Consider the following 20,495-nt stretch of genomic DNA (forward strand, 5'->3'; position numbering starts at 1 on the left):
TTGGAGCTGACAAGGCCTGCCGGTGTGCAGTGTGTAAATAGGGCTTGGATTTAAAATAAATTAAGCTATGAGAAAGGCTCACGTTGATCCATTTCTTATCTCCTTTGCTGCCTTGTCAGCCCCAAGCCCTTTTAGATAGTGTGGACAAGCAAAGGGACAAGCAGTGCTCATTCACAGTTTCTAGCATGTAAGAATAGCCTGTGATTACTACTTACTAATAAAGAATGTATTATATGTATAACCACAGTTGGCACTACTTTTCCAACTTCTTTGAAACTGTTGATCTCTGTAAAACCAATTATAAAGTTGTGCGTGTTTTATTTAATTAGTATTGGGTGCAAACAAAATGAGTATTGAATAGACACCCGATAGCCCTCTGCCCTGTCTTTTTCCATTTATAAACTCACAGCCTCAACAATGTAGCACTGTCTCTTTAAAAGGGGTGACAGTTGACTATAAGTTGAGCTAATTCTTTTTTTCTCTTTCCCAGAGAAAAAAAAATGGGAATAACGCTGATGAGTTTTAACAGCTTCAGCCAGGCGATGGGCAAATATAATAAGTGTTTTCGTAGACGTCACCAATGATTATCTCATCTGGGCATTTTGGGTGAATGTAGTGGATTTAGAGGCTCGTCTCCCTTTGTGCTGACATCACCCTTTAACCAACCAAATTAAATCATGGCTAAAATCATTTGAAACTCTCCCAGAGTCTGTCTCAAATGGCTAAACAATGAAAGTCTGGGAAAAATTTAAAGGGAGCGCTGTGTGCGTGTGCATGTGTGGGTTTGAGTGAGTTTAGTCGTGGGGGATGGGAGGGGGGGCACTGTGGAAATGGGGGCAAATTAACCCTCACACTGAATAATGGGATAAGGAAAGCCAATATTTAGCACATTCTTAAGAGAATTTAAATGACTGGATTGTGACGCAGTACTGTGCACTCATGGCTGTTTTTATTAAAAGTATTTAATCATTCAGAATAAAGTTTTTATTTCCTGTATTTAATTTTTCTGTGATTTGTAATTGTAGTTGAACTTATGGAAAAATCTCAACGGCTTCAGCATGGAAAGTTCTGTGTAAGGAAAATCTCAGAAGGCATATAAAACAGGGCCTAAGTCAGTCTTGATATAGCTGTACTTTTATAGATTGAAAGTCAGATTAAAGGGCACGAGTGTCCAGTTCCCACACCCAGAGTATGTTGCATGGAAAATGTGTTTTGATACTGATACCACTATGACACGCTACAGGCGAGAAAAAACAAAATGACACCTGTGTATTTTATAAACATATTTTGGTGTCGTGCCTTCATAGCGGTGGATGCATTCCAGCCTCTTACAGTAACAGTAATAATTAAAATGACCTCTTAAAGGTTTTTCTTTAAAATAGAGAAAACAGAGAAAAATATACAATCACTTTGGAGACTTAAATGCAACTTTACAAAAACATGCTATAAAGTTGCAGTAAATGTGCAATTCTTTATGTATTTATTTCGTATGTTTTCCATAACGCAGTATTTACTTGTTAGCCATAAGATGAGGTCTACGGGCACGACTGGAACACACAGGGATTCGTCAGCTGTCCCGTCTCACCACTCGCGTGCTGTAGTCGGCCACCCATGACCTTGTGAAATGAACAAAGGAGTAAGAGACAGAGAGAAAGTGAGTGAGAGGAGTCAGTGAAGGAGTGGTGGCAAAGTGTGGAGGTGCATGGAGGTGGGGGGGCGGGGGTTGCTGCTAAAGGCCTCAACTCAGCCAACGTGGCCTGATGTGACAGGATTAGCTAAGCCCCGGTGAGCATGGCTGGTACTGTGAGTCCGTGTGTGTGTGTGTGTGTGTGTGTGTGTGTGTGTGTGTGCGGCAGGCAGGCAGTGTGCACAGCAGACTGGGAACCCAGAACTGCTGCTTGCCACCAGCCGAGCCAAGACAAGACATGAGAGATCAACAGTGTGTCAGCCCATCGCTGCCATCAAGCCTTAGCCCTCATCACCCTCCCCTTCCACCAATGGGAGAGAGCCAGACCATAGAAGATACAGCCAAGGGAGTCAAGATACAGTAGGGGGGAGACACAGTGGGGGACAAGTGGGCGGGCAGCTGGGGCTAAAGTGAACGTGAGTTGGAAAATGATCCTATTAAATTGAATTAAAGAGGCAGTCTTCATTTACCCCAAGAATGATGGATTTGGATAATTAACAGTGTTAATGGGGACTGGTTAAAGAGGGCAAAGGAAACCGGTGATTGCAGATGCAGAGTAAAGGGGCCAGGTCAGACCTGCATTGTAGTCAGTCCGGCAGCCCATAAGGGATTTTTTTTCTTTTTTTTCCTGCACCTTGGTTACTTGTTGGGGATTATTTTGTAAGCGTTTCCAGACTGTGTCACAATGTTGAGAAATGCTACAAACCTCCCTCGCCTCTTTTTTCTTTTCAAGGTGTTCTTTTTTCTCCCCACAACTCCACCTTTATGAAAGGGCAGCGGCTGTAAGATGATCTGAACACAGCAGATCAAAGGCTGTTGTGTTGTGTGGTTTAGCGCAGGGCCTGCTCGGGAGCATGCATGTGAATAAGGAAATAAAAGAAGCGATAGGAGGGTGTCACTGATGAGCGTGTAGGTTTAGTGTCGATATATTTTGCGGTAGTGTACTGCAGCAGTGAGTGCATTATACTAGTTTAATGCCCTCATCTCGGGACCTAATTATGGCACTAGTAGTGTGTGTGAAGTGTATGTGTGTGCACGCACATGCAGTGGTGTGCTTGTGTGCCTGGGTTTTCACTTTGGTCAATGCACAAACCCTATCTGCATGTCCTTAATTCTTGATGATGTGTAGGCCTCAGGCAGTGTGTGTGATGGAGAGGATGTCTGTGTGCCAAGTTGAAGTGATCAGGCGGCAGGGCATGGGCCCTCACCCCTCTGAAAAATCCCGTTGGTTTGCTCACAGCGGCCGACCAGCGTTAGTACGTCGCTGGTTTCCACAGTCGGACTGGTGACAGCCGCCACAAAGTAGCCAGATTTATGGAGCGCTACTGTACGTGTCACTGGATAATCTCCAGCTCCTCTATTACTTTTGAAATAAAAGCTAATCCTGAGGAAGAACTAGTTAGCTTAATTTACATGATCTTGGCCAGTGCCTTAGTAATTCTGTTTATCCCCTATATGCAGCGTATATCATGTGCTGCATTGTTTAGGGTCGAGCGGTTTTCCTTTGACACAGAGTTGTGGATGTAATCAATTTCGACAGTCGTAGACGCACACTCAACTCTCCATTACCCAGGATGATGTGCACCACAGCTTACCTGAACCCTGATTAGGGAGAAAATGTCTTAAGTAAAGGGATCAAATAATTTTATGCTACTTTTCTCCTTTCAAAAAAATTAACACCACAGTCGCACGCGTGTGTGTAAGCGAGAGAGTGATAGAGTGTGTGAAAAAAAACAATCTCATCAAGCAGGAGGCCGTTTGCTTAGCAAGAGCTGACAGTCTTTGTGTATGTAAATGAAGAATTTAGACTAATGGAGTTGAACCATTTCTAATTTTGTGATGGCAAGAGGATTTTGATTGAAAGTAATTAAGCAAGCTAGCTGTAAAATTAATTAAAGCAAAAGGAGGGGGGGACTTTTATTGGATTGGATAGCGATATAGCTGCTGTCAGGCAGGGGGACAAATGGGGGTGACCTGGATTCTCTGCCCTCCCTCCTCCCACTCGGGACTTTTATGTCACTTTAATCTCCTTAGAGCGGCTGGTGTGCATTTGTTCGAAATAATCAAGGAAATATGGTCAGAAATTGTCAGCTTTCAGATCTAATTTACCTGACAGCCTCGCAAGTGTGTGTGCACGCGCAGGCATGCATGTGACAGTGGCAGGTCCTTTTTTTCCCCTTGCCCTCTCCTCAGCTTTGTGGAAAATGCTCTTGACAGTCTTGAAGCATCTTGGTTGTCGGAGGGCGGGGGAGATGAGGAACTTGGGTGGCTTTAAGATGGACATTTCAATGAGGCGTGTTTGGCCCGGCTTAGCACCTCTGACACTGTTGTGTGCGTGCACACACACCAACATGTTTAATTGCCTCTGTAACATATTCAGACTCCGTTTGGCCGCTGTAGCAGCACTTCTCAGCCTCTGTTGTCTGCAGGTAGCCTAAACGAGCAGAAGCAGATTACAGCCATGACAAAGCCTGTTACAGCTACTTAACCACTGACAAATAAGATTGGCCAATCCTGCACAAATAGAAATGGAACTTATTGTCCTTTTAGTTTAGAAAAATAGCAACATCTTAGTCTTATTTAAAGTCAGTGCTGATTTCAGAATAAAACAAACTTTCATCATAAGCTGACAATTTAATGGCTGTGAAGTTGTTAAAAATATCAACCACCTGTGCAATTTGTGCTAAGCTAATAACTAGTCATAAAATTGCCCTGCTAATGTCCTGCGACATCTATATGGCTTGGAGCAGTATGGGGTCCATATTAAAGATCCACAGGGTTTCCTGCCGTTCCACAGTGGGTGAGATGCCACTTCCTCTTAAAGCTTCTCATTGCTTGCTGGCGTTTGTGACATAGGGTCTCAGTGTGGCCCTCAGTACCCCCTGAAGAGACAGTTAATTAAGGCCTGGGCCCAGACAACGCTGCCGGGACTCTCACCCATCACACCATCATCTGCCCCTGCCGCCACCACTCCCCTCCTCAACTCTGCAGCCGCCGGGGCCTGTGGGAAAGCAGAGCGCCGGGGCTGCGCCACCATCGGGGCCCCTAACGGGATTAAGAGTCCTCTGAAAATAGGACCTTAGCTCCAAAAGCCTCTCACCCACCTTCATTTGCCCAAAGGATCCCCCTCAATTCACCCCCAGCCCTCCTCCCCCCTTATAAGACGGCTCCACCCGAGCTCCATTTTATCAATTAATGTAATAAAAGGTGGAACAAAGAGCTTTCTTTCCCCTGCTCTGTAATTAGAGGGGGAGATCTCCAGAGGACTGGCATTCCTTGGGCCCGAAAAACATGATTCTCACTCCCCCCCTCTACTCTGCCGCCACCACTCAAGCGGAACATGGCTCCTCGATGTATAAGGGTGATAATGTAAATGTAGTGTAGTCTGCCAGGCAAACCCAGCACAACCTATTTTGCAGTGGCTTTATCTAAGTGTGAACAAATGAATGTAACATTTGGAAGAGTGATACATTATTAACTCTAATTGATTCCTTTATAACACTATACATCCACTGTCACCTTCGCTTTGGCTCGCACGAGTACATGCGCTCTGAATCACTCCTGTCGCTGTCCCTATTCTAACACGTTACGTGTCACCACACACTGTTAACAAATGTGATAAAACCACCTGAATCGAGAATATCAGGTATTGCGTCTGCCTATGTGTGTTTTTGTCTGTTAAGGTGAGATACAGTAGACGTTCCTGTGCGTGTGTTCATGTGTGTGAGTGTCTTACTCTCTCCGTCTCTCTTGTGCTTAACTGTGTCTACACGGGTGTGAAAGTAAAAGAGAGACGGAGCGCCCGCTTTCACAGCCACTGGAGCTTTCGATAGGAATTAGTTTTACAACATATGCAAATGTTCCCCCTTGAAAAAAAGGGGGTCTTTAAGTGACAGGTTGATATGTGATTAAACGACAATTAGAGTGCTGAAAATAAGTGTCGGCAGTAGGTCAAGCACTGGGCGGCTCAGCTAAAAGGTAGCAGACTATCGAGGAGAAAACATTCCCAGGCTGAGGCCAGGAACAGGACCCAAAACAAATTAGAAAGGTGAAGGGGGAACAAGGTTGGCGCTGTGTTCCAATAAACCCACAACAAAAAGAAGTTCTGTGTTTTGCCTGGATGACAAAAGACACACTATTCATGATTAAAGTAGGATCCTGTTTTTAGTAAACCAGCGCTGAACATAAATACAAACCTTGAATCCTAACATTGCCACCGATTGTATGGACTGAAAGTGTTATAACCTCATACTTAACGGGTGTATTTAACCTTTAAGGGACTCCACCATGTGATGGGGATGCCCTGCTTGCCCTGGTTCTAACCTTTAGTGTCCCCAGCCCAGATTAAAACCAGTTGTCCGCCCCAGTGTAGGCTGCGCCCCTCTCCTCCGCTGCCCTTTAAGTTAAAAGTACAGAGACATGAGGGATTCTGTGTCTTTCTCTCTCGCTGTCCTTCTCTAATAAACACATACACAGTGATAAACACACACACACACACACTCACACACACACAACCATACAGGCAGAGACATAAAAGGGCTCACGCTTATTCTGGCAACAGATGGCCCTGTCCCTATAATCCCCTTTGATGCTGCGGTGGGCAGTGGCTCCTGAACATCTCTGAAGCCAAAGCTCCAACAAAACTTGAGCTACTTTTCCTTTAACTGACCCCAATTGCCAAGGAGCTGTCAGCTGTCAGACCTGGTTAAGAGCGTCTTTACTGGGGAGACTGAAGGGCACAGGTTTCTCTCTCTCTCTCTCTGTCTCTCTCTCTCTCTCTCTCTCTTGCTCGTCGTTCGGCTTCCTGTTTGTTTTCTGTCACAGACGCTTCATTCCACCTCCACGCCGCGGCTGTGAAAGCAGGTTGACCGTGGTACTCTGACTCGTAGTACAGACGGCACTTACTGTATTTCTCCTCTGTTCCTTCCAGAAGGCGAAAGAGAGAACCTCCCCGAGCTCTAATATTGGAGCCACAGATGGCAGGAGGTGGGCTAAGAGGCTTAGATTTCATTGAACAGCTCACCTTAATTATTGTCAATTGTAAGAAAAGAGGGTCTTTTCACTGGTTGTGTAACCCGTTCGCTATAATTACATTTAAATGTGAATTAAAAACATCACACATCATCACTTATTTTATACAAACATAACTTTTTTTGACTGATTTAGAAATATATTTCACTTATCTTTTTTTGGTTGTCCTCACAGGCATCTGTGTAAGTGGACGCTTTAGTTTGGAGAGCTGAACAGTTGATGCTGATGAAATAAATCTGCTATCTCTAAAGAAAGTGGTTCTGGCTCTGATAAGATAAAATCCCCATGATAGTAATGAGCTCACTAATGGAGTTTTAAAAATTATTTAAGTACCCTTAACCCTTTTCTTTCACAGTAAAAAGTGACTGCGGTTCACACTCAAGTTGAATTTTTCAGATTTTGCAGAAGAACGTCAAAGTTCTTTTATTCTATCATTTATAGTCTCTAATTGAAGCACAGAGTTGTGTTAAACACCCCTGATTAAACTGAAGATCGCTCACCCAAATATTTGAGCGAACCGGCAGTACGAAGCACTCTGCTTTCTTATTAATTTTGCACTGTAAATAGAATCAAATGTGAACTCGTGTCTCAACCTTTGTCTTAAATAATTTCCTTCCCCTAATGTAGGGAGCTCGGGTCTGTAATTGGAGGACAGCAGTTAAATGTCTCCTCGGGTGCAGAGGCGACTGATTGGAGCAGTCTCTGCTGTTTCATTTGGAAAGCACCAGATTCTAACGCACACAAACGGGGAAACACAAATTAGTGCTCGCTGGCTATGAGATTTCAGAGAAATCTTCTGTACTGTTCGATTATGTATTATCATCTGAGAGCTTTGGGGGATAATCATCTCAGAGATTTGCTCACGTTTCCAGCAGGTCTGCTGAGATGCATGTACGTAGCTAATGGGATTGGGCTTTTTTTTCTATCCCTCTCCTGTGGCGTTATGGAGCTGGCAGCTGAACTTGAACGGATGCGCATGGTGCTGAGTCGTGCACAGGACTATTTCAAGACTGAAATGCGATTGTTTTAATACTTTAATCCACCTGTCCTTGGCATTCAGGATGTTGCAGAAGTCGCCTAATTATTTCAGTGCCCTCTATCCTTCCTAGTTGAGACAGCAGCACCCTTCTGTTGGTAAATGAGTCCATCCGAAAAGAGTTTTCTTCTTTGAATTGTTCTTAAATGAAAAAAGTGGTTATTTAACTCAGGAGGAAAAACTTCTGAATCCTTCTTAAAAAAATGTATAGCCTAATTGAAATTTTAAATATGCATGTATGCAAAGAGGATCTGAAATACCTCAAATCACTTTAAAGAGCGAGCCGTTAAACAACTAGAATTCTCGGAATTGTCCCAGGTTCCAACCACGATAGTATGCAAACACAAATATTTTCTTTTAATTAAAAAGGCCTCATCTCCCTGTATCCTCCCCCAAGCCTGCTGCCAGCTATGAAACGACCCCCCATTGGACACACACACACACACACACGGACACACACGTACACACTCTTGTGATGCTTGATTCAAATCCACTCACACTCACAGTCACATACATACAGCCAAATTTGAGAAAAGTGATTATTTTAATTGTGTCCAGGGCCATGGATTCCTCTTGACTAGCTGCTAATCTGTCAGAGCCTGGTTGTCAATTGAGAACCAGGGACACCAGCAGTGACGGCTGCCCAGTTCACTGATAGCCCCCTGAGGGACAGTTAACCCTCAAACACCCCCCCCACCTCCCTACTTCCACCCTTCCCCCAGACTGGTCCAGCCTAGCAGAACCCGTGGTGGCACTAAAAGGTGGGGCGGCGGCGGGGGGGAATTGAAGACTGGTGTGTATGTGCGTGTGTGTGTGTGTGTGTGTGGGACAGTGACGGTGTGTTTGTGTATATACATGCGGTTTGTTTGGCGGGGGGTGGCGGCTTGATAGTAATGCATGTTGATGGTTTCAGAGATACTTCATTTCAGAAACAGGGGCCTCATTAACCGTAGTCTTCATCAGGCCGGCGAGCAGCGGGCACATTAGGGGTCCACAGGAAGTTAGAGTACAGCAGGAGAGTGCATTAGGGAGGCCTGGGGAGACACACTCCCTCAGTTCCACTTCCACCTCCAGCGCTTTTCTATATCTTAATGTACCTTTCAGAGGAATTCGGATAGAGGTCAATAATTATGCTCTTTAAATTATTCAGTCGAGGTCCTCTGTAATTGTGCTTTTTAGAGCTCGGACATTGACAGCATGGTTTACTGCACCACATTTGGGGCACGGCCTGACCGGATGAATCAGTGTAAGAGAAAGAGAAAGAGTGTGTGAGAGTGTTTCACTGCTCTCAACTCGCAACTGATGTGAAGTATGAAGTGATCTTCGTTTATGAAATTGCAATATGTGTCAACAACAAATGCACAATTTGCTGAGCAATTTTGTCATCAAGTTTGTATCTCTTTAAACAGGCGTCGGGACTGAGTTGTAGGTGTTGCGCTTGTTGGTGTCAGAGACCGTTTCGACTACCAGCCACTGTGTGGGAATGTTTAGTTTGGGACGCAACCGTGTTATTTTTGTTACATCGAGGAGAGGAAAGCACAATCTGCAAGGGTAGCAGAAAAAATCACCAAACTTTCTCTACAAAGCCAGCCCCTGCAACGTTTGACTGCACATGATAACATCGTCCGTCCACACAACAAGTCCTCTTTCAGCCACAGATTATTAACACATCGCTGAAGGCGGCAGAGAGCAATTCGCTGTTGTCACAGGGTCTAATATTTATATTTATCTAGTTGGGAGAGGCATTGACAAACATGTCACACACCTGCAGTTTTATAGTACGTGCTACTGCAGTTTGGTGTCAAAGAAAGAGCCTGTACAGTAGAGTTTTGTTGGGGCGAGAGGAAGACTGTAATTACTGTCTGACGATTCATCTAGTCACTGCATAAAATAGTGTTTATCCAGTCGCCCGTGTTTCTGTCGTGGCTGAGGGAGGGGAGGGTCATGTTTTGCACAACTGAGACAGCTAGGGCAATCAGGAGAAGAATCGTGACTCTAAAACATTCTGCCTTTCTTTCTTTTCTCTCTTGTCGCTCTCTTTCTTTCTCTCTTTTTCTGGTTGAGAACTGGTGCCTTAGAAAATGAGATCTCCCTCCCCCCCCTTCTCTGACACACCCACACACAAATAAACATAAAAAGCTAATTTGTTAGCGCCCTCATTTCAGAGGCCTGAGCAGGAGAATATTGTTGGGGGAAAAGTAATGCTTTGTCAAATGTTGACATGTGTTGCAAACATGGGGCCTTCAGCAGCAGCAGCAGCAGCAGCAGCAGCGTTTTGTAGAGCGGCTGAGGCACATTGTCGGCACATGAAGAGAGGATGCTTTGAAACAAGATTAGCCTCCAAATGGCCCTGCCTGCCCCCCCCCCACCCCCCCACCCATACCCCTGTGCATAATGTGTGTGTGTGTGTGCGTCTGCACTAAGATGCTAAATGGTCGGATCCACCAAAATATTTGTGGGCCTGTTTTCTCACAGAATGAGTCTGGGTGTCATTTACTGTATTTCACTGTACAGCTGAAGGTGTGTGTACACATTAGTCCTGCTGCAAGGCCCCATTGTCTGGCACATGGTTTGGCTCGGTTTCGTGGGGCCAGAAAGCACACGTCCCTGTCACTGAGGCTACCTCCCCTTGGCTTTGGGTCAGGGTGACACTGGGCAGGGGGAGGAAAAAAAAATCCATCACCCAACACCCTGCCCCCACAAAAATGAATCAAAATTGGAAAACAACATGCAAGGTCCGCCTAATACAGGAACACTTGCAATATGCTGATGTTTTCTTTTGCACACTGTGTTTGCTAAATTGCCTTTGACTGCGTGCATCAGTAATGAAACTTTATGTCCTTGTGGAGAGGGCAGCAAGTCCGTTCCAGTTAGGACCGGGACGATCTCTCCTGTCTGGCTTTTGTAAGACTTTTTTTTTCTAATACATCCTTATGAATAAATGAAGCCCATGAAGTCATTTTTTCCATATTTGTGTAAATTGCTTTAAAAGCATTTTATCATGTCATAAAAAAGCGCAATTGATCTGCTGGGCTTAGCCCATTGGACAGCTGTGTGTTTTGTTAATGGCCACTTTGCTCCAAGCAGCTTATTAAAAAATTTATATATAAATGCTAAAATTGCATAAATTATTTAGATACAGTAAGCATTTTTTTTGTTTTGGTCAGGCAGGGAGGGGCTGTTATCAGTATGGAAATTTACCATAGTATATTATCTGCTGAAATATAGTAATATATCTGCCCAGACACATATGTGTCCTCCTCACTGCACCCCCACACATGCAGAGGCGCAGGGAAAAAAAGTATATATTTTTTGATGACTTCGTTTCAGCAACCACGGAATGTCACCCATATCCTGGTTGATTGTACTTTCGAGTTTTATGATGTTTTTCCATTGATTTGTTTCCCCGGCGCAGCTGCCGACCTCTATTGAGGGACGAACGTAATCAGCGCTGACGCAAATTAGATGGTTATTCGTTTCGAAAATTGACAGAAAAACAATAAAAAAGATGAAATGCTCCCAAATCAATAGATATAATGAAATTCAAATAATCCGAGAGATGAGGTCTCCATGGCAACTGATAATGTGGAAAAGAAAACAATTTAATAAAGGACAGACACGCTTTGAAAACAGATTGGGGAGGGGGGTGGCTGTAAAGCGGGGAGAGGAGAGGAAAGCAGAGCAGAGGAGAGAGAGAGAGGAGGTGGGGAGATGGAGGGATAGAGGGAGGGTGGGAGTGGAGGTGGAGGGGTGTTTGTGGCTGTAGTGGTTGCTCTATAGCTTGTTTCCCCCGGCGTGTGAAGGATCTGTGTCTGTCCCAAGGACACCGGAATAATTAGAAAAGCTTTCAGGCCAGAAAGTGCAGATTCAGGTTTTAATACACAAAATTATTTCAGGGGCAGTGAATCGGAAAACCATTTGTTGGTGACCTTCCTGAGAGGCCTCCCCCCTCCCCGGTACAGGGCAAGATGGAGGCTATGTGGCAGCACTGCCTGAGTTATGGCATATTTGTGTTTTTATAGAGGCAGGGGGAATGGAGTTGGGGAAGTTGGGAGGGGGATGTGGGGGTAAATGTGTGTGTATGGTCGTGTGTGTGCGTGGCTCCGTGAGATTGGGGTGGGGTGGGGGGGTCATAGTGAGACCTTCATGTTCTGTGTGTGTGGGGGGGTGGGGGGGGGGGGGTCTGGCAGGAGTTTGGGCAGAGGGAGGGAGGGCAAAAAGACATGAAGGGAGAAGAGAAAGGGGGAAGTTGCAGATCCGGCTGTATTTACAGATCAGTTGTCAAAAGGAGCCATTTAAGGGGAATGCGCCCGTTCCTGCACTGTGACAGGCGAGGTGCCTGTTTAAAAAGCAAAAGACAACTATGAACCTGAGAGGGAGATAGTCAAACACAGGCTTTTTTTGTTGAAGACAGACAGAGCAGGGGGTGGCGAGGGAAGCGAGTGGGTGTTAAGTGACTTCATTTGTAGTCTATTTAAGGTATGTTTTACTTGTCCTTGTGCCGCTCCTCCAACATCTAATACAGGGGCTGCGTTCTAGTTAGCACAGCAAGGGAATAATGATTGAGTGCATCGTTCTTATTTCCTGTAAATACAAATGACTTTCCTTCATCTGCCTAAAAACCTGTATTTGATTTCAGTCTTGCTGTCAAGGGAGATTTGCTACTGATGCAAACAGTGATAAGAGTCAAAACCAAAAGCACAGCCTCTGTTGCCCTCATTAGCTTATCACGACTTTTAGTATGTACACTTTCTGGTGGCTTTATTCAACATCCGTGTCCTGCTCTTTTACATCCTATTTTCTTTATTACTCTTAGTCAACGGTTTAGAGCCAGTCTGGTTGGGCGTTGGACGCTTGTCTGTCAAGTGGTGACTACCATTTTTGTGTCATTAGAAGGCTTTGTTTAACTTAAATAAAGGTGATCCACCCTCTGTTCAAATGATACTAACAGCAGGTCCGGGATGTCACGTCTTGAGTGCAGATACCCTTATCCTGTTCCAGGGAGCAATAAATGGAAAAACAAGTCCACGCACAAAGCTTGGCTTGATAATTACTGTTTTGATATTTTAATAGCATAGGATCCTGATCAGGATCGCTGATTTCCTGCAATATAAACCATCATAAAAGTTGGGCAATATTTGATAAAAATATGAGATCAAGTTCCACATATTGTTAATCTTAGTCCTTCCTCTTTCCTGGAATTAGTTTGTTGCTTAATACACAGTAAAGGTGTAAAAACTCAGTTTGCACACACTCTTTTATCTACTTTTCATCAATGGTTTCATTCCTATTCTTACTTGATTTTTCAAAAGCCTTTTCCCACCTTTAATTCGGTTGTTAAAATGATGTTGTTCACAGAAGATAATTACAGGCTAATTGAGACCGATAGTTAGATTGTCCTTTCTTTTACTCAGGGGAATCAGCCCACATTCAAAGGTAAACAGAGATCTGACATTCTTTGGTAGGACAGCTAATAGTCTCCAGTTCTGATATTACAATGTGAAAAGTGCCCCACAAGTAGGAGAGAAACTAGAAATTCCCCACTGTACACTCGCTAAGAGCCTTCAAATCTAACATGCCAGTGTCAATGAAAACTGTTTGTTTTCTTTTTTATAAATGAAAAAAAAAAAAAAAAAAAGTAAAGGGATAAAACGGAGACCTGAAATATGAGAGCTGGCAGGCATCCGCTGTGTGTTTGTGTATGAATGCATGTGTTTGTGTGCACATGCACATGCACACTGACACGCACACATAGGGCACAAAGCACATGTTATCACTGTCACCAGCAGCAGTAGCAAACAGCAGCAGTTGTTCCGTGTGTCTGTGTTGTGTATGAGTGAAAGTGTGTATGCTTGTGCGTGCCCACAATCTCTCTCTGGCTGCTGGCTCTAAGGGACCCACTGTAAGTCAATCTGTGTGTTCATATACCCGTGAGTGTGTGTGCGTGTGTGTGTGTGTGTGTGTGTGTGTGTGTGTGTGTGTGAGCCACTACTGTACTACACTTCAGGGGCCAGGAGCCAGGACCGAGCCTAGCCGAACAGGGCTGAACAGGGCTGGAAAGGGCCGAGGGCCAGCTCCCTGTGCACACCACCCACTTCACACCTGTCTCTCTCTCTCACACACACACAGACACGCGCACACACACACACACACGAACAGCTCATACAGCCGTGCTGCTCGGCACAGGGCTCTCATTGTAGCAGTGACAGGAGGGCGCCCGTTAAGTGGCTCTCTCTTCCTGGGGCCTGTGTGTGTGCGCGTGTGTGTATGTGTGTGTGTGTGTTTTGTTCCCCCATGTGACTGTGGGGTGGAGAAGGGCGATGAAGGACCCCTACTGGTAAAGTGGGTAAACTCGCACAGCCTCGACATCTGTGCTCGGAGAAGGAAGGAGGGGTGGGGGGGGAGTGGAGAGAGAAGGAGAGAGGGGGAGGGTAAGGAGGGAGGAGAGATAGACAGCGAGAGAGGAGGACAGAGTGGGAGAGAGGAAAGGAGGGAGAGAGAGACAGAGGGAGAGGGGGAGAGAGAGAGAGAGCAGAGCCTTGGCAGAGAGCAGTTGAGGAGAAAATGCCTTGCTTTGTGGAGAGAATTCTTCCAGGGCAGGAGGGAGAGGTGAGACAGAGCGCAGAGGGCGGTCTGCTGCCAGGTAAGACTCACACACACCTTCCTCTCGCTCACCCCCCCCACCCCCACCCCCCACCCTCTCTCTCTCTCTCTCCCCCCCTCACACACACACACACACACACACACACACACACTCGCAGGAGTTGAGTGCTACCTCGAGGTGAACGGGTCTGCTACTAGTTGCAGTTGGCATGAGCCAGGCACGCATGTGTAGTAATGAGGTGGGTGGTGTCAAAGTGTGTGTGTGTGAGAGAGAGGGACTGTGTGTGTGTGTGTGTGTGTGTGTGTGTGTGTGTGTGTGAGTGTGTGAGAGAGAGAGAGAGAGTGGAAACAGAGCAGGTGTAATGTTTGCTTTCTGGAAAAAATGTGTAGTTTTTAATTACAGATGCATATTTGTACTTATAGTGCAGTGGATGTCAGTGGTGTGTTTAATTAGTTTTAATGGTGTGCTGCTTCCTCAAAAGTTCTGTTGTTGACTTTTTGTGCTGTGCCTTATAGCACTCCTCAGTTCCACTTTGTATATGTTTCAGTTAAGTTTATGACATTCAGTGCTGGAATGCAACTAAGTACTTTTAATCAAATACTACACTGTACAATTTTTAGGTACTTTTACTTCATATTGTTTGCTTCTTTATACTTTTACTTTCACTCATTTCGGGAAAATGGGGAAATGAGGGAAATATTATAGTTTCGACAATACATTTATTTGACATTTATAGTTACCAGTTATGAACAGATTAATATTTTACAAATACAAATAAAAAACATGATCAGTTTATAAAATATGATGCATAGTGACAGATTAAACTACCTAATAGTGTGTTAAGTTATTTTAAATGAGCTCTAACTTGACAAGCTGCAGCACAAATTTTACTTCCATGTTAATAATAATCCAGTAATAATTGTATTTATAATAATACTTCACTTGGCCCATTTGTTAGGAGTACTTTGACTTTTGATCTTTTTACAAATAACACTACTTTTTAAGTATTATTTTTTTAATTGAAGGCAGAACTTTTACTCAAATTTGGGTTTTCTTTCTTCTTCTTCTACCAGCAACGGATCTGACTACTTTATCCAACCACTAATTACACATTATTTAACTTTATTACAAATACTTTTTATTTATTAGAAAGCCATTTAAGACTGTTAAAGCGATCATAGGCTACACAAATACACTTTATTTGACTTTAAAGGGAAATATGATGTAAATACACCGTTCCGCAGACTAAAAATAGAAATAGTTAAAAAGCACCTAAAACCCCCCCCGATAACGTCACGTGCAGATGTTTTCGGATGCGACATGAGGTAATTTGCGGTGTTGGTCGAGATTGATTCGGCTGTTTAGATACAGATGTTGTGATGGAGAGGTTTGTCATCGCAGGGATTTTCCACTCTGCTGATGTAAACAGTGTCTGTTGAACAACGCTAAAGAGTCCTTTTCTCCCTCGTGGAGACACAGTACTGAGAGGAATAATCCTCCTCGTGCACAATTAGATTTTCTCCTTTTGGTTAAATAAATACTGTGTCTGTGAACATAAACACAGATTTACATGCAGCCCTGTGGGTGTCTGCCTCTCAGACAGTCTACTGCTACAGCCCGGGCCTGATATTTCTTGTTGAGGCCTAGAGGAAGAAAAAAAGAAAAGAAAAAAGGAGGAAGAAGTTGGCCGGCTTTAACTTCACGCTTGCTGTTTATTTGTTTTTATAACAAATGGAACCAGCTTCCCGAGTGAAAGGTGAATTCAGAATTGAATTTGGCTTGCTTTACCGTGGTGATCTGGCAACCGCTCCCGTGTCCCATAGGACTGCTTTGGTTGCTGTGTGCCGGGCGCGTGTGTTTGTTATTTAACTGGTGTGTGTCTGTGCTACTGCTCTGTGTCTGTGTGCGTGTGTGTGTGTGTGTGTGTGTGTGAGTAGTGGGTGGTGGTAGCAGCATTCACGAGAGAGACATTTTACTAAGCAGACATTTCCCCCTCTGTTTTCACTCTGACCTGGTAGGAGATTGATGACTGAATTGTGGAGTACATGTTAACAGTAACTGGTGATTTATGAAGATACTTAGGGTAAGTGAGGCCGCACAGGCTGGAGGGGAAGAAAAAGATATAGCCTTTTAAGTTAATGCAAAAATATATCCTTTTTAAGTAATAATTGTTATTACCACTGCAGGGTTTGGAGAGAGGTCTGAGTTAGAGTTGGATGTGCACAAAGTGCAATGTGAAGCTTTTCCTTTTCCTTTGGCCATGTGCCCTCCTTTGTTTCTGGCTTGTTTCTTGACTCCATTCAACATTGCAAGTTTTTTTTTGCAAGGAAAAATGAATTTATAGGAAATATGTTATATGTGCATTTAGATGGATAGATGGAAGGATTGATATTGACTTTCATTAAGATAGCTAAATTAAAATATTTGAATTGAAAAATTACTTTTTCCTGGGTAAACCACAGTGGAAAACTTCTCTTGGATGAACCTTTGCACTGCAACAAGTGCACTGTGTGTTTTGGCAGCCCCCCTTTAGCCAAAGATCCCTCAGAAAATCCGCATGCAATTTTAGAAGAATCAGATTCGTTCCCTTTCCTTGGCTCATGAACTCCCTTGATATTATGCACACGGAGAATCCTCCTCTCTATTCAAATATGAGAGTCAATCCACTTGGATTTGATCTATAGCATTTTTAAGGAATAAAGCAATTTTGGGGAATACGGAATAGTGCTTCCCCTGGAAGAGGGATGGCTTTCAATTTTTTTCAAGGCACCTCTTAGACTGAGTGAAATGTTTCCCCTGTTCGTTCAGGGACGACTTTATTTCTTACCAGGGATTTAACACTCACTCAGTCCCCTCATAAATACAGCGTCCCTCAGCCCTTCGCTAGCCATAACTCATGCACTAACTCTCTAGCTAACTAAACTCATATAGCAGAGCCAACACTTGTTTGTCTTTTACCTCAGCCTTTCTCTCCCACTCTTCCTCTCTGTCTCTTTTGCCTCCTCTCAGCTGATTTATACATGACAGAATCTTCTCTGACTACCGTCTCACCCAACTCCTGCACTGATCTCCTTGGCCCACTCGTGGAGTGGGTTTTAGAAGAAATGTGCATTTGAATATGAGCCAGCCTAATCTCCTTGAGGCTATTTAGAGTGAGCCTAATGCTCCAAGAATGAGCGAGAACAACACTGGAGAAAATGCGGACATCCCTCTCAGCGTGTCACAACACAACTCAGGTCTCGACAGAGCGAAGCAAGTCTTTGATTCGCTGATGAAAATTTTTCTGTAAGCCAAATTACATAAAATTCCTGCTTTCAAGGCACCTGTTGAAGCCTTCAGTCTTCTTAGGAAAGTCTTTGTTTCATTTGTTTTTGTCGTTCGGCCTTTATGACACCTACCTGTGGAATTTTTACCTTTTAGCGTGTTATTCCGACAGTACCATAAATAACAGACACACAGCAGCTGATAAACTTTAAAGCTATTTCACTTTGAGCAGATGAAAGTGCTCAGGTGGGGTATTACAGTATGGTGGAAGCCTTTACTGATCTGGTGCCGATTGGCATTTTGGGAGGAGACTGTCTTTCTGGCGTGGTTCCCGTATTGGTTGTTAACAGCCTGCTGGTACCTTCTGTTCTCTCAACTCCTCAAGCATCTGAAGACCCTCTGAAGTCAAAATCGCCCATTTTGATGTCTCGTGGCAGCACCCGGCGTTTTGTTGTATTTGCGTCTGAAAACACAGGCCCCGCTCGGAGGAATTACCCTGAGCACTCGTTGGTGTCGGATGGGGGAGGAGGGTATCTTTCCTCTTTTTCCCCCCATCTCCCAGCTCTCCTTGCTGTCCTTCCTCTCTTTTTGATCTCACCATCAAATCTTCCCTGGTTTTTATGAGTGACGTTTACCCGAGAGCGGCTTGGGAAATGGCTGGCTGAAGAAGACGTTTGAGAAAATGCGCCTGAGCAAGCTATCACCTTTGATAAAGCCATAGTTCCAGTGGGAGAGGAAGAAGAAAGCCAAAGAGTAAGAGCATTGTTGGTAATGAAAAATGCCATGCCAGAGGGAGCATCTCTCTGATCCCAGCCTGTTAAACCAACAATGTATAGTACAACAGATACTGCAGTGGTACATCAAGCATCTCTCCAACAAAGAGTGTTTGACCCAAAGGACTGATCTGAATCGGGGCTAACACACTGTGCATTTATTGCACATCAGCTGGGCACCAAATAATCTCATAATACAGCACTCACACATGCACAGTGACTCACACTGGTGCTGCCATCAACATTGGCAAACCTTCAACTGTGTCACCAGTTGGCAAAAGGCTGGCAAGGCACTTGAAACTGCACTGCAAAAAGAGAATGAAATAATTGGGAAGTGGAGGGAAGTTGGAGGCGCAGAGAGCGAGAAATGTTAGCTTTAGTAATTACTACCTCCATAGAGAAGCAGTGGAGAGGACAGTGAGGCAAGCAAGCGCACGAAGGAGGCCCCGTGTGCAGATAATGAAGGGGTATCATTGCAGCTCTGACAGCGTTAATCTTAGAGTGCTTCACAATGTGTGTGTGTCTCTATCAGGTTGTGTGTATGCTCTGTGCAGCATATGTATATACTGCCGAGGTGTACGAAGGTCGTGGTAGAGTGCCATTGACTCTCACCCTACCAGTGAGACCGTCGGGCCCACCTGACAGCACAGATTATCCAACCACGTTGACAGTTGGCGCCTCGCGCAGCTTCTTGAAGACAATCCTGAAACTCCACAGCCTCTCGCTCACCCTCATGAAGCACTGGGATCACCTATCAGCACCCAAACTTGTCTGCTTTCTTCAGAGGAGAGAGGAAGAAAAGAGGAAAGCGGAAAAAGGGGAAGAGCAGTCCAACTTTCTTTGTGCCAGGCTTTTTCTTTTCTTTTTTCCTCTTCCTATTTGAAGTTGTGAGACACTCATTTAAGCCTCATTGCACACCAACGCTCAACACACAAGAAAGTGTTATGAATATGTATCAACACAGCATATGGCAGCAGTAGCGCTGGGACTAGGTGTGTCCAGAAGGGTAGAGTGCTGCCGATGCATTATTCTCCATTCAAATTACCACAGTAAGAGTGCAGCGGGGAGCTGTGAGGTGTTCACCACCTTTTTAGACGGGGCAGGAGAAGAACCCGGATCATGCGAAACAGCAGGAACGGAAGAGCTGTGATGAGCACAGTAGTGGGCCAGCTGAGTTTCCTTGATTTGCTAGATTTTTTCGGCAGGTTCAAACCCAGCACTCGCTGACACGAGCGTGATTAAAAGTGATATTTCTGACACATTAGGATGCGCACGGGAAGTAACCTCCTCTAAAGCGTTCATTATTAGATGCATGACAGACCTGAATATTTATAAAATAGGTTTTAATAATTAATAGCAGCAATCTGCTCCCGTAATTCATCAGATTTGCACTTCAACAGAGTATCCGTTTTCACTTTAAAATAATAATAAGAGGAATATTAATGTTGGAGAAATGTAAAACGGGCAGCTGGATACAGCGGCAAGCACTACATGTTCACTTCTGAGGCTTTACTTTAACCTGTCACTTTGCAAATAAAATTACATTTTAAGCCGCCAACGCTGCACTGTTTGAAAACCTTCAGTTGTTTGTGCTTGACAATTTAGTGAGCGGCTTCTCACAAATGTGGCAAGTCATGAAGATAAAGATGCAGGAAACAAAGTGGGTTTGGTGTAGAATGCAAAAGTAGTTGCTGTGGTTTTATCAAAAGCAAATTTATTTGTTTGAGTCAACTTAGCAGCACTTCCTTTTGTACACTGAGACCCAAAATAGACAGCATTCTTTTTTCCTGTAAAGCAGCTTTGCTTGTTTCATCGTTTCACAGTCATTTTTCTTTTTTTTTTTTTCTTTTTTTTTCTCCCTTATTGTGAGTGTTGTTTTATCGCACCTTCAAATTCAGTCACAGCACATTCCTCCATCTACTGAACTCCCAGAAACAAGAATGTTCCTGTTTTAGCTGAAATCTGCCACGTCTAGTTCCGCCTCCACTTGAGATTGAACTTTTTGGTAAAGCACACTGTTTTAGTGCTGTCACTGACACACTCCTGTGTTTGTCCTCACTGTGGATCAGTTTTTCCTGATAGTGTAGAAATGCCAGTGCA

General features: G+C 44.2%; 1 protein-coding gene across 18 annotated transcripts in view; it reads left to right on the forward strand.

The window, feature by feature from the left end:
• Positions 1 to 20,495, forward strand: part of casz1 (castor zinc finger 1) — a 168,760-nt gene that overhangs the window by 107,405 nt on the left and 40,860 nt on the right. For 4 of the 18 annotated variants that reach the window (XM_084366685.1, XM_084366693.1, XM_084366695.1 and 1 more), the window contains exon 1: positions 14,286 to 14,397. The exons of the other annotated variants lie outside the window; for them this stretch is intronic. In XM_084366685.1, coding sequence (XP_084222811.1) covers positions 14,319 to 14,397 — 79 coding nt within the window. In that variant the 5' untranslated portion in view covers positions 14,286 to 14,318. Of the gene's footprint in view, positions 1 to 14,285; positions 14,398 to 20,495 lie in introns of those variants that run through there. 18 annotated transcript variants of the gene reach the window in all.

This window comes from Pagrus pagrus (genome assembly GCF_965226575.1).
Source record: "Pagrus pagrus genome assembly, chromosome: 11".
NCBI classification, from domain to species: Eukaryota; Metazoa; Chordata; class Actinopteri; order Spariformes; family Sparidae; genus Pagrus; species Pagrus pagrus.